Source organism: Canis lupus, chromosome 18 (genome assembly GCF_003254725.2).
Source record: "Canis lupus dingo isolate Sandy chromosome 18, ASM325472v2, whole genome shotgun sequence".
In the NCBI taxonomy this organism is placed as follows: domain Eukaryota; kingdom Metazoa; phylum Chordata; class Mammalia; order Carnivora; family Canidae; genus Canis; species Canis lupus.
The window spans coordinates 17,300,155-17,312,491 of NC_064260.1; the positions used below are offsets into that span (position 1 = coordinate 17,300,155).

Below are 12,337 nucleotides of genomic sequence, written 5' to 3' on the forward strand. Positions count from 1 at the left end.
CCACCTCCAGCACTGCCTAATAATCACTGCTCTACAAGAATTAAGTTGTCTTTAATTGATTTACATTGTATTGGCCTGCTCTTTGCTAAAGGGGTTGTAGCTTTGCACCTTTGCCATGACAGAAGTCAAATTCCTTTAGCCTGCTATATCCTTGATTCTGCTTTCCGTTACTGGAGGCTAAGCTCAAATGGCTTTATCAAGGCCATGGCAAGAGTCCTTAGATGGTACATAAGGGTAAGGGATTTGGAGCCAGTGGACGTGAATTAGAATAAGTACTGCCCACTTATTGCTGTGTGATCCTGGGCACATCACTTATATTCTCTGACCTTCCATTTCCTTGTCTGTAATAGAGATAATAATAGTTATGAACATGGCTGTTACAAGAATAAAATGAAATCATATGAAGGAAACTCTGTTTAAACTGTGAAGGGCTATCTATGTGTTGTTATTACTAAGTGCACAGGTGAACCACCACTGGGCAGGAGTTCCCAGCTGCTCATGAGCACAACCAGGAGCCTATGTTAGAGACGAGAATCATGTCTGATTCTCTGAAGTCTTTCACGTGGATGGTCCTTCCCATCATGACCCTATATGTTATACCCACTCAGAAATGAGTAATATGGAGCTTATTTTGACGGTGTGGGTTTCTGAGGAAAAGGAAAAAGAATTAGTTTTAAAGAGAAGGTGAATAACTTTCCTTGGGTCTGTGTTTGGGGTTGTCGGGTAGCATGCAAAGGGAGGCAAAAGGACAGTGAAATGAATTGGGAGAAGGACTAGAGCTCTCTTAGCTCCCTTCCCTCCCAAGGAGGGAGCTTATCCGAGAACACTGGTTCTCTGCGATCATGGGCAGTGAACATTAGTTACACATGCGTATAATTTAAGATTTATTTTATTTATTTATTTATTTATTTATTTATTTATTTATTTATTTATTTTTAAGATTTAACTAATACTGTGAACATTTACTTTAAAGGCTAGATATGCACTTGGAGCTTCCTCTCAAGAGTTTTCTTTTATGTCTATGTATGTATGTATGTATGTAGGTATGTTTTTAACCCACATTTTTACTTTAACACTTCAGTTATGAGGCAAATTTTATCTGTACTTACTGAACTGCAGTGGTTTTATTTTTTTTTTGTCCCAGATTGGGTTGGTTTTTTTTTTTTTGCAGGTTTCTTTTATTTTTTTGAGAGTGTTTTTTTTTTTTTTTTCTTTTCTTTCTTTCCTTGTTTTTTTAGGAACAGAAAGAAGTTGTGGTTTGATTTGTTAGGTCTTTGAATGACAAAGCTTATCTACCCCCACTTCTTAAAAACAGGACCTGAAGTCTGCATCCATATCTTTAAAAAAATGTTTCAACTCTAACCCCTAACCGTGTCTTTGTATAATAACAATGGGTATTATGTAATCGTACATTAATTAAAGATCTACACATGAATAAATGCAGTGATTGTATCTGTTGCATTTAGGGCTCTGGAGTTGGTAGTTATCAGGTGATGATGTTGTTGGATGAAGTGGATCTGAGATAACTATAGGTTGCATGTGGGATCCAGTGCCCAATATTCTGAGCCTGTGGTATGTGGACCAGGGGCCTTTTAGGAAGAGCTTTCAATGTTGACTTTTAATCTCATCTCTAAAAAAGAATATGCATATAATCAGAGATACACTGACAGGACCAAAAGACACTTGTCATATAACTCTATATATACCACAATTTTTGTAACCTCATTTTGACATATTTTTTTGGTAAGTACAGGAAACTGAAACAAACAAAATAATTGTCCCAAATGTTTCCCTTCGTCCAACAAGTCCAACTCTGAGTTAACTGGAGACATAGTCTCATAACTCACCTATAGCAATGGGCTGCTGGGGGAGGGAGCATGTGATCATGTTTCCAGGGCAGATAGAGGAGCTAACTTATGATAAAGAATGCTCAGGTTCAGTGTAGGACTATATCATTTTTTACTTTACATCATACCCTGCTAGTCTAAGATGAGCAAAACTTGGGCTAGTTTGGTGGCAAGTAATATCAGGCAGCGTGGTTTCCTGCCACATATTTCTTGAAGCAAGCATAGCCCTTTATCTTCAAAAAAATCACCATCATTTGTGTATTCTGCCCCATTCTCTGGTGCGTGGACTATTTGGTTTTTGCATGTGCTCCTTGTAACTGTCAAGAAAAATTTCCTTAAGAGTACAAAATCAAAACACAAAATGATGATCACTTCTTTGGCTCTAGAGAAAAGGAAGTAGTGGTTTGTCTTACAACACAAGGCATACTCTGCAATGTTTATTGCTTCATTATTCTTTGTGAAGCTTCCTATTTTGGCTTTATCTTTTAAGCCTGAGACAAAGTGTGAATAATAGAGACGCTCAGTGTTCTTATGGAATAGGACTAAAGCTCATATTTACCTGCCTTTCTCCTTCACTAGCCTTTTGCTTTTCTGTGTTAAACCTCAGTACATGTCCTCTCCCTTCTAGAAAGCCTCATAAAACCATGTCCTCTCTTCTTTGGACTCCTACAGCATGGAGTACTGACTCACAGTACTGCCTCTGCTCAGGTTCTCAGTTTCTAACATTCTCATCAAGCTGCTGCACTGCAGCATTTGCCGTGGGAATTGTGCTTACTGGAAATGTGCAGTGCATGGTAACCCTGCCTGTGGTCCATGCTTTCATAGCACCTGTTTCAGTTATATTTATTTTTACATTTATCTCTGTAATTCTCTGATTAATTTCTATCTTGCTTACCAGTCTGTGAGCACCCCTGAGGCCAGACACCTGGTCTGGTTTTGCTCACCAAAGAATCTATCTCCTGTCCCTAGCAGAGGGATCTGACTCACAACCACTAAATTGTCTCCTTGCCTTCGAATTCACACCCTTTCCAAAACATTCCTTTCATTGTCACTAACACCTTTACAAGCTCAGATAACTCCTCAATCCAAAAAACCAAACCAAAACCAAAACCAAAACCAAAACAAAAAAACAAAGCAAAAAAGTAATGGCTTCCAATTCCTATAGATTAAAATCTAAATTCCAGGCTACATGCTGCTTTTAAAGGCTTATCTCAATGTTGGTAGGACAACATTGCTTTTTATTTAGGTTTATTTTACCTTACATTGTATGATATAAAGCTAGTTATTCCCTGCCTTGATTTCTCTTTATATTGTAAATTGCTTGGCTCTTTGTAAATTATTGCTCTTCATAAAACAACTCAGTATATATTTGCTTACTTGATTTAGGTATCATGGAAATACACATCTCTAGAATGACTATACTTGATAGCTGTGTTGTTCCTCCTACACTAGGAATTTAGATGTTTTATAAATATTTCCTTGTTTATATCATGTAGATTGAAACTATATTTTATTCTATTTTTTTTATTTATAGCTGTCAATCATATTACCTGCAGCATGGTGATATTAATAGGCTTTGCAATCTCACATTAATGAATCCTTGAATATGTGTTTAATCTGTTAAATTTTGCTATCTATTTAAGCCCTTTTCAACCCGTTATTTAGATTAGTTAGTGTTCTAGGTTTACATTCACTTGAAACTTTTGTATTTGTCCAATTGTGTTTTCTAACTTTCCTACTCACTCTCCCTTTCTTTTCTAAAGGTCAAAGTTTGTCTGATAATATCTATCAGAACTCTGTTATAGTGTCTTTTTGTTGCTTCCCTCTGGATAATGTTTTACCTGATTTAAAGTATTTGAAATGTTTTCATGATAATACAGACTGAAAACTTCCCCAGACTGAGGAATTTGTACAAATTCAGCATAGTGACCTTCTTTTGTTGCCTAGGTAAGCTGCACTGGGCAAGTGCAGTGCCCTAGGTAAAGTGCAGGGCTTTGAGAAGATTGCCTGAAATTAAGTTTTGAAAGTTAATGTCATCCTGATTATAAAAATTCCAAGAGCCTTGAAAAAGTATTTTTAAAGAAATATATGTACTATACTTTGCAAAACTGTGATAGCAGAAAACTGGAAACATTCCACATGTTTATAATTTGGGGATTGAGTAGCCTGTGGCATAGCCACATAAAGGAGTGTTGTGCAGGTGTGCAATGACATGAGGGTTATCTCTGTACAGTATTATAGAGTTCTTTAGGGTATATTATTAAATCTCCATGTCTGGGTTTTGCTTCAAAATTATATGGAGAGCGGAGGAGTAAGTAGAAAGGTTTAGATAAAACAAAATTGTTCATGAATTATTATTTGTTGAAGCTAGTTGATGGACACTGGAGGATTGACTATACCATTCTGTTATTTTTGTTTATATTTGAAATATTTCTTAAAGGAAAAGCTAAAATTAACAGGTATGATCTAATGTTCTGAAGGATATATTTTGCTGGGATAGTCATTAACATTTTTCACCCATGAAATGGTTGAACCTACATATTTTAGCGTATAAACACAAACAAATGTAGATATGTAATCAAACCTTTTTTAGCTCCTTAAAGATTTAAACAACAAACATGTAATTGGTAAAATTGAAGTATTATGATGCCTTAATAACAACAGATTCTTTTATTTTATTATATATTTTTAAAGATTTTATATATTTATTTGACACAGAGAACGAGAGCACAAGCAGGGGTAGCGGCAGAGGGAGAGAGAGAGAGAGAGAGAAGCAGGCTCCCTGTAGAACAAGGAGCCTGATGTGGGGCTCAATCCCAGGACCCTGGGATAGTGACCTGAGATGTAGGCAGACGCTTAACCCACTGAGCCACCCAGCTACCCCACATAAAACACTGCTTTATGGCACTGAAAAAAATATACACGTATTAAAGGAGTGGGAATCCAAACGATCTCAGTAGCTATTACTATCACAAAAAGAAAGACAACCAAATGAAGCGAAAGGAAAAAAAAAGAAAAAAGACAAAAAAAGAGAAAAAAAAAACAAAGAAAAAGAAAGACAATCAGACATTTAGTGCCTTCTGATGGAAATGAATGCTACCACCTATGAAGTATTTTTGTAGCAAGAATTGGAAAACAAGTGTATGTATAATTTATGTCTGTGGTAGAAAATTAGAGATAGCAGAATAGAAGCCGAAAGTCCACAGGTATTATCATATTTAATTTGTGTATACTTTTTATGAAACAAAAATTAGTTGCTGTGACTCCCATTTTAGAGAGGAAGAAAAGAAACTTAATGAATAAATGGCATGACTATGGCCACCTGACTAATAAATTTAGGAGCCAGAGCCTACCGTGCCTTCCAGATTCATATTACAGATCACGCGTTCCCTATTAAAAGAATGAGGATTCCCATCATCAAGGAGCAGCTAATCTGATGAGATAGACGTGAGAGATGATACATGTTCAACAGAAGATCTGGACCTTAAATTTATGACAGTTGGAGTTATCTTCTCTGGCAAGAGAAAAGTGCAAGTATACTCTTCTGCTAAGTGAAGATTCACATGTGTCAGAAATCAAAGAGCAAATGATTAAATTGGCATTTAAAAAAAAATGCAATGGAGTCTTCTTACTAGCTCTCTTAAAAGAGCAACTATCCCAATGCCACCAAAATGGGCCAGAAGAGACCTTGCAGGCCAAGACAGGTCCTTTTAGAGGTTGCTCTGGATCCACTTGAATATGTGAGCAAATCAATGGGCTGGCTACGTGACTTGTGCAGTCATATAAGGACCTGCTCTCAGAAGGGCTTGAGCTTGGTTTAATGCTAGTCACCATCTTGATATCCTTAATTTTATTCTTGAACCTATGTTTTATAAGTGAAGTCTGATAGGATAACTAAGCATGTACATGGGCAGCAGATATAGGCGAGGGGCAAGGCAGTACATACAAGCATAGGCCTGAGCTGTGGTCATAGCAGGAATACAGGTATGGAGCAATTAAGCAATCGGGCTGGTGCACAGGTGCATGCCTTAGGCAGTGTTCACCACCATAGGGTGTTGATTTTTAGTTTCCCCCCAAATTTTTGAATTAATTTTGTGTTATATTTTAAGAGTGAAAGTTATATTTATTTACCCAATCAATAAATAGTAATTGAAGATAACTATACTGCTCAGTAAACAAAATTAGGTTTCTACTCTCATGGAGCTTACATTCTAGTTACATCACTTTTTTCCAATTAATGCAACAATAGCTTACTTTTTAAAATTAGGGTTATTGGGTCATCTGGGTGGCTCAATCAGTTAAGTGTCTGCCTTTGGTCATGTATATTGTATGATGTATATATCAGGATCCGGTCATGATCCCAGAATCCTGGAATCGAGCTCCACATTGGGCTCCCTGTTCTTTGGAGAGCCTGCTTCTCCCTCTCCCCATGCCTGCTGTTCCCCCTGCTTATGTGTGCTCTTTCTCTCTCTGTCAAATAAATGAGTAAATAAATAAATACATAAATAAGAATTATTGAGTGTAACAATGGAGAATATCTTTATAACAAAGGAGACTTTATAATAATTTATAGCTAAGTTTACTGATCTGAAATTTCATTGGAGAATAGCTTAATCCAGTTGACTTTTGCTTGCTTTTATTATTTTCTACTAATTTTACTTTATAGTTGAAGATTCCCTAAAGCTGGATATGGTATCATTTTATTTTAGAATTGTGAAAAATGGAAGACAGTACAACAGACACAGAACAAGAAGAGGAAGAGGAGAAAGATGAAAAAGATCAAGAGGACCCCATTTATGCTATAGCACCCACAATTAATATCCAAGATGAGCGGTGTGTTGATTTATCTACGACTCCAGCTTTCATTTGTCTACATGAGGTATGTTTCTCTTTACATATTACTATACTAAGACCTGTCATTATCTACTTAAAAATCAGATGAAGCTAATGTTATTATCAAAATGATTCATTACATGTAACCTGTAGGCAATATACATAGTTTGAAGCATTTTAAAATAAAATAGTCCCCACCTTCTCTTCCAAAGTCTTATACAATCTCGGACTAACACAGTGGTGTAGATTCTGATACTTTTATAGCATAATAAATATTTGCATATATATGGTCAATTAAGTACATTCTATAGGTCAGTAAATGATATAAGAGAGCAAATTTCTTTCATTATTGAATATGCTATATTCACTTCCATAAAATGAAGATAAAAGATCTTGACATATAATGATAGAAAAATGTACATTTACCTAACTAAATGTAGCTAGAGCAGTAGAGCACCGAAATATACTGCTTCTTAACTAGCAGAGAAGAAAAAAGGAAATATGATTTTTGTTCGATTTTTGTCTTATTGTCTAATTTTTTAAAAAGGTGAACATTTAGGAAATGCTCATATATGAGGAGAGTTTCTTTTTAAAATAATAACTGACTACATATGCAACTGTTACCTTATCATGCTTGAGAACTATACTTTAGAAAGTGTTTTAGAGGACATCTGAATTCTAGACTATTTACTTTATGCAAATATAACTGAATAAAATCTCTAAGTTGATAGTCATAATAAAAATAAGCTTAGGAGTGCCTGGGTGGCTCAGTCAGTTGAGCATCTCACTTTTGGTTTTGGCTGAGATCATGATCTCAGGGTCATGGGATCAAGCCCCTCATTGGGTTACTTTCAGCAGGGAGTCTGCTTGGGATTCTCGCCATTTCCCTCTCTCTCTGCCCCTTCCTCTGCTCGCTCTCTCTCAAATAAATAAATCTTTTTTTTTTTTTTCAAATAAATAAATCTTTAAAAAATAAAAATTAAAATAAGCTTAAAAACTCTTAGAACAAAATCAGAGTTTATTCAAAACCAAGAAGCAAAACCAAATCCCCACCCAAATATTTTGTTGGTGTAAAGATTTGAAATAATTGCTGCCACTACTGTGAATTTTTATTTTATATAGAAACAGGGTATCAGGAACACAAGATGTCCACTTGTCCTGTTACTGTTAATTTTGATCACTTGATTAAAGTGGTGACTTTCACAATGTTTCTCCTTTGTAAAATTGTTATTTTTCTGTTTGAAATTAATCAGCACCTATGGGGATATTCTCTGAGACTGAGATTAAATATCTTATTCCTCCTAAAATTTTCACCTACTAGGTTTACATCTCTTGATGATACTTGCCCAAATCAATTCCTATTATGATGGTTGCCAAATGATGATTGTCTAATTCCATTATTCAATCTTCATTTATTAGTTGGCTTCTGTAAGGCAGAACTTTTTCTTCTTTTATTTCTATCTACCTTTTTCCTATGTATCTATCTAGACCTATAAGTTCTTATTCCATTCAGTGAGTTATAATCCATGACTGTCATTTTTTGTTTTGATGTTTCAATTTTCCCTGATTTTGCCATTGTACACCTCTTCAAGAGGACTCACTTGTTCTTTTGACATGACTCTATGATTCTTTGTGTAATTCTTTAATTTCTGTCATAAGAATGTGTTCCAGACTCATCTTGCATTTTCTTTGCTCCAGCCTTGGAATTCTCAAAATTTCTCAAAGGATCCCTGGTTCCTTTTAGTGGAGAATGATATATTTGCAAACTTAGATCTCAGTGCTGGGTATGCTCATAGCTACTGGTCTGTCATTGCTTCTAAGTCCTCTCAGAAGACAGCTAGGCAACAGATGCATGAATATATTTACCCACAAGTTTATAGCTATTTCTTTATCTATATTTATATCCTTAAAACCATGAATTCACATCTCTAGTCTTAATATTTTTAAGGGCTCTCTGTTTCTGCTAAAATCCATCATATATCTAACTTTTTGCAATAGAATTTCTATTTTTATACCACTACCCTTAACAATTCTATCAAATAAAAAATAAGGCTATACTGGAATTCATTTCTACTAAAGGTTATGCAAATAATAAAAATTATAGTCAAGTTTTTTAAGGCACAGATAATGAAGCATGGAAGGTTTGTCTTATAAAGTCAAAGGAGCTCTTAGGACAACTTCTGCATACTGATGTTCAGTGTAACAATTTATTAAATATCTCAAGAATCTCTCAATATACATGTATGCATAAATTATAGTTATTAAACATTGGGGATGACTGGCCCCTGATAAGGTTGATACCTTAGACTAGCGTCAAAGAACTGTCTTATCTACACTTCTGAGTAGCGTAAAATTACATTACTAATTAAATCAGTAATTTCACTGCATGACAGCTGTTCCTCAAGACAGCAAAACCTTGCAGAATGATTATCAGCATCAAATAACTTTATTTCCATAAGAAACACCACTGAAATTGCTCCTGTTGGCATCTATAGCTTTATTTGCTAATTCTTTCAGCATTTGTCTAAGATTTATGAGTCGTAACAAAATTTTTGACCTACTTTATATAAGCTTCCCTCCTTTGCTTATCTAAACAGAAGCTGTATCTGCAGAATAGCAAGAGTTCAGATGGCAACTGAAAGAAAGCAGTCAGAAATCCACTTTCAAAAGTCCAGATGCTTGGCATCACATTGAAAGAACCAGAAGCTGCTTACAGCATGTATTATTATTAATGCTAGTCACACAATTGGCCCACATTACCAAAATACGAATGGCAAGGTCTCATTTAACATTGCCTGCAGAGGGCAGCCCCAGTGGCGCAGCGGTTTAGCACTGCCTGCACACCGGGGTGTGATCCTGGGGAACCGGGATCGAGTGGAACTGGGATCGAGTCCCGCGTCGGGCTCCCTGCATGGAGCCTGCTTCTCCCTCTGCCTGTCTCTCTCTCTGTTTCTCTCTCTCTTTCTGTGTGTGTGTGTGTGTCTCTAGGAATAAATAAATAAGTAAAAAAAAAAAAAAACATTGCCTGCAGAATATGCTCAGTATGGTATTCATAGCACTGTGTGATTTGGGCCCAAACCACGTGTGCAAGCTAATAATTCACTTAGATTCTTCTGATCTTCTGTTTATGGTGCACTCCATCACAGGGACTCTCCCACACTCAGAAGCCTAGGGAACTGGCACATATTCACAAACCATGTTGCAAGAAATCTGGCTGTCCAGAAATACTTCTAGTCACATTGCCTCCTGAAAGACTGTGCTATTCACACCCAAAGAAATCAAATCAAATACCTGTATAGGCCATACTTTGTAACCCCTGCATCTGTTCCTAATCTTTTAGAGTCTGGCTTAATTCCCATTCCCTTAGAGAAATTTGCCAGTGTTCCCTACAACCTCTCAACTGTTCAAGCATTTGTAGGCTCCACCCGTCACGTGTTACCAGGTCATTAACAGATATTTATGGAATATCTTCTCCTCATATAATATTTTACATGGAAAATTTAGAATTCCCCACTGACACTGGGACTATATAAATCACTAAGACCTAACAGGGCAGGAACTACACTGTGTTGATTCACACTGGGATGAATGTTCCAAGTGGTACTTAGGAACTAAGCCACATGGCTTCCAGCAGTAGACTGTATGGATTAATGCTGCACGTCTGCTCCCCAACTCTACCATCACTGTCCACCTGTGAGGCCTGATGCTCCACAGATTTTTATTGTCTTATTGAAAACTTGATGGTGTTCTATTTTATTTTTTTAATTTTTTTGTTATCAAAAAAAATTTTTGTTATCATATAACATATATACAGTGGTGCTTACAAATACTCAGCGTACAGTTGAGTGAATGTTCACGTAGTCCTATAACCCAAAACATTCAGAACAAATTCATCATTCTTCTCCCAATCCTAATTCTTCTCTTTGTCAGTTTGAGAATTAAATATCTTCTTCCAATATCTCTTGAATTTATATGTTCTCCACTCCTGCCATATATTCCCACTCAGATCAAAATATGTTTCCTGCAACCCGGGGTGTCCCTTGAGACCCTTCCTAGTCATTGCTCCCACCAAAGTTAACCACTATTCTGATTTATCACTACCCATTAGTTTTGCATCTTCTTAGATATCACAGACATGGAATCACATAGTCTGTGCTTTTTTGTGCCTGGCTTCTTTTGCTCCCATTACGTCTTTGAAATTGATCATAGCATTGAGTGTGGCAGTAGTTCATTCTTTTTTACTGCTATATAGTGTTCTTATTTGTAAATATGCCATAATGTGCTTATCCTTACTATTCTGTTTAGAGATTGGGGTTGTTTCCTGTTTTGGATGATTATGAATAAAGTTCTGTGATCATTCTTATGCATGCCTTATACTTATGAATTCATTTGTTTTGGGTGTATACCTAGGAGTGGGGTTACTAGGTCATAGTCTGGGTTTATATTCAGCTTTCCAAATAGCTGATAACTTCAAATAGCTTTCCAAAAAGATTATACCAACAACACACTCTATGGGCCATATATAACTCTTGTTGTCCAATACAGTGGCAAGTGTTATTTTATTTGCATTTTATACAGCACCTGGCTCAAGACCTTGCACAGAGACAAGCAGTAAATATTTAGCATAAAAAATCATTTTTTCAACAAATAGTTTGGATATGTCTCTGTTCAAAGCATCATACTAGCTGCTGTTTGTACATCCAAGATTAACATAAGTTATAGCTTTCATGGTATTCCCCAAGTTAGGATTTCTATTTCTGTCTGTACATAGTTATGTAAAGTACCACTGATTTGTAAGTGTGACGTCAGGTGTCAAAAGTCAGTGTGTCAGATGTTGAAGTTTTCCAAGACTTCGAAGCCATAAAGCCATTCTTGTTTTAATGCCAAGAGTCAAAGTCAAAACATGAAATTAAGTTGCCTTTTTGGCTTTTTGTTTTTCAACAAGAACCTTCCTTCTCTTCATTTCCTGAAAATAATTCTTGTGCCAATCATAGCTAAGTCTTTGACCTGTAAAGAGAAAAGGTAGCACAAGAGCATTTGGAGGTATGAGGGGCCAATGTGAACACTGGAGGGAAACACTAAGGAAGTAGGAATGTATGTCAATATAGAATACGAAATTCTGTAAAAGCAGTGTGTGGGGGTGTTCGAGTATTGTGGGTGAGTAGATGAAGAGGGATTAAGCTTGCTGATATGTGACCTTTTCACTGAAACAAGTTATATAAGACTATCAACAGTTGGACTTCTTACAAAATGTGTAATAAATATATTCGTGTCCAAGTTTTAGTTGCATGTCAGATTTGGAATCAATTGAGATACCAAGAAGTTTTTGAAGAGTAATGGGAAACTTTAGATCTTAATCCATTTAACAGATATTAATTCAATGCCGACTATGTGCCAAACTCTATGCTAGGAGATATTTATTATAGTTATTATTAAAGTCACTAAAATCAAATTTATCCCGCCAGCTCCTTCTTTGTTTTGAGTGCCTCCTGTATGCTTGCATAGTGCCAGACAGCATAGGTATTCATAGGCATAAAGCATATAAAAAGTTACTATTATATAGAAGCTTAATTTGGGGAAAAGAAACTTGAAATACTAAATATCAACAAAAGGCAACATATAATTGTGGACCTGGAATGTACAATCAAAGTTATCAG

The 12,337-nt window shown here is 36.0% G+C and overlaps 1 protein-coding gene across 8 annotated transcripts in view; it reads left to right on the forward strand.

Moving 5' to 3' along the window:
- The window catches only part of CCDC146 (coiled-coil domain containing 146), a 119,266-nt gene that overhangs the window by 12,513 nt on the left and 94,416 nt on the right, over positions 1 to 12,337 (forward strand). For 7 of the 8 annotated variants that reach the window (XM_025449528.3, XM_049096631.1, XM_049096632.1 and 4 more), the window contains one exon: positions 6,557 to 6,726. In XM_025449528.3, coding sequence (XP_025305313.1) covers positions 6,568 to 6,726 — 159 coding nt within the window. In that variant the 5' untranslated portion in view covers positions 6,557 to 6,567. Of the gene's footprint in view, positions 1 to 6,556; positions 6,727 to 12,337 lie in introns of those variants that run through there. The other variant, XM_025449531.2, reaches the window with a different exon arrangement.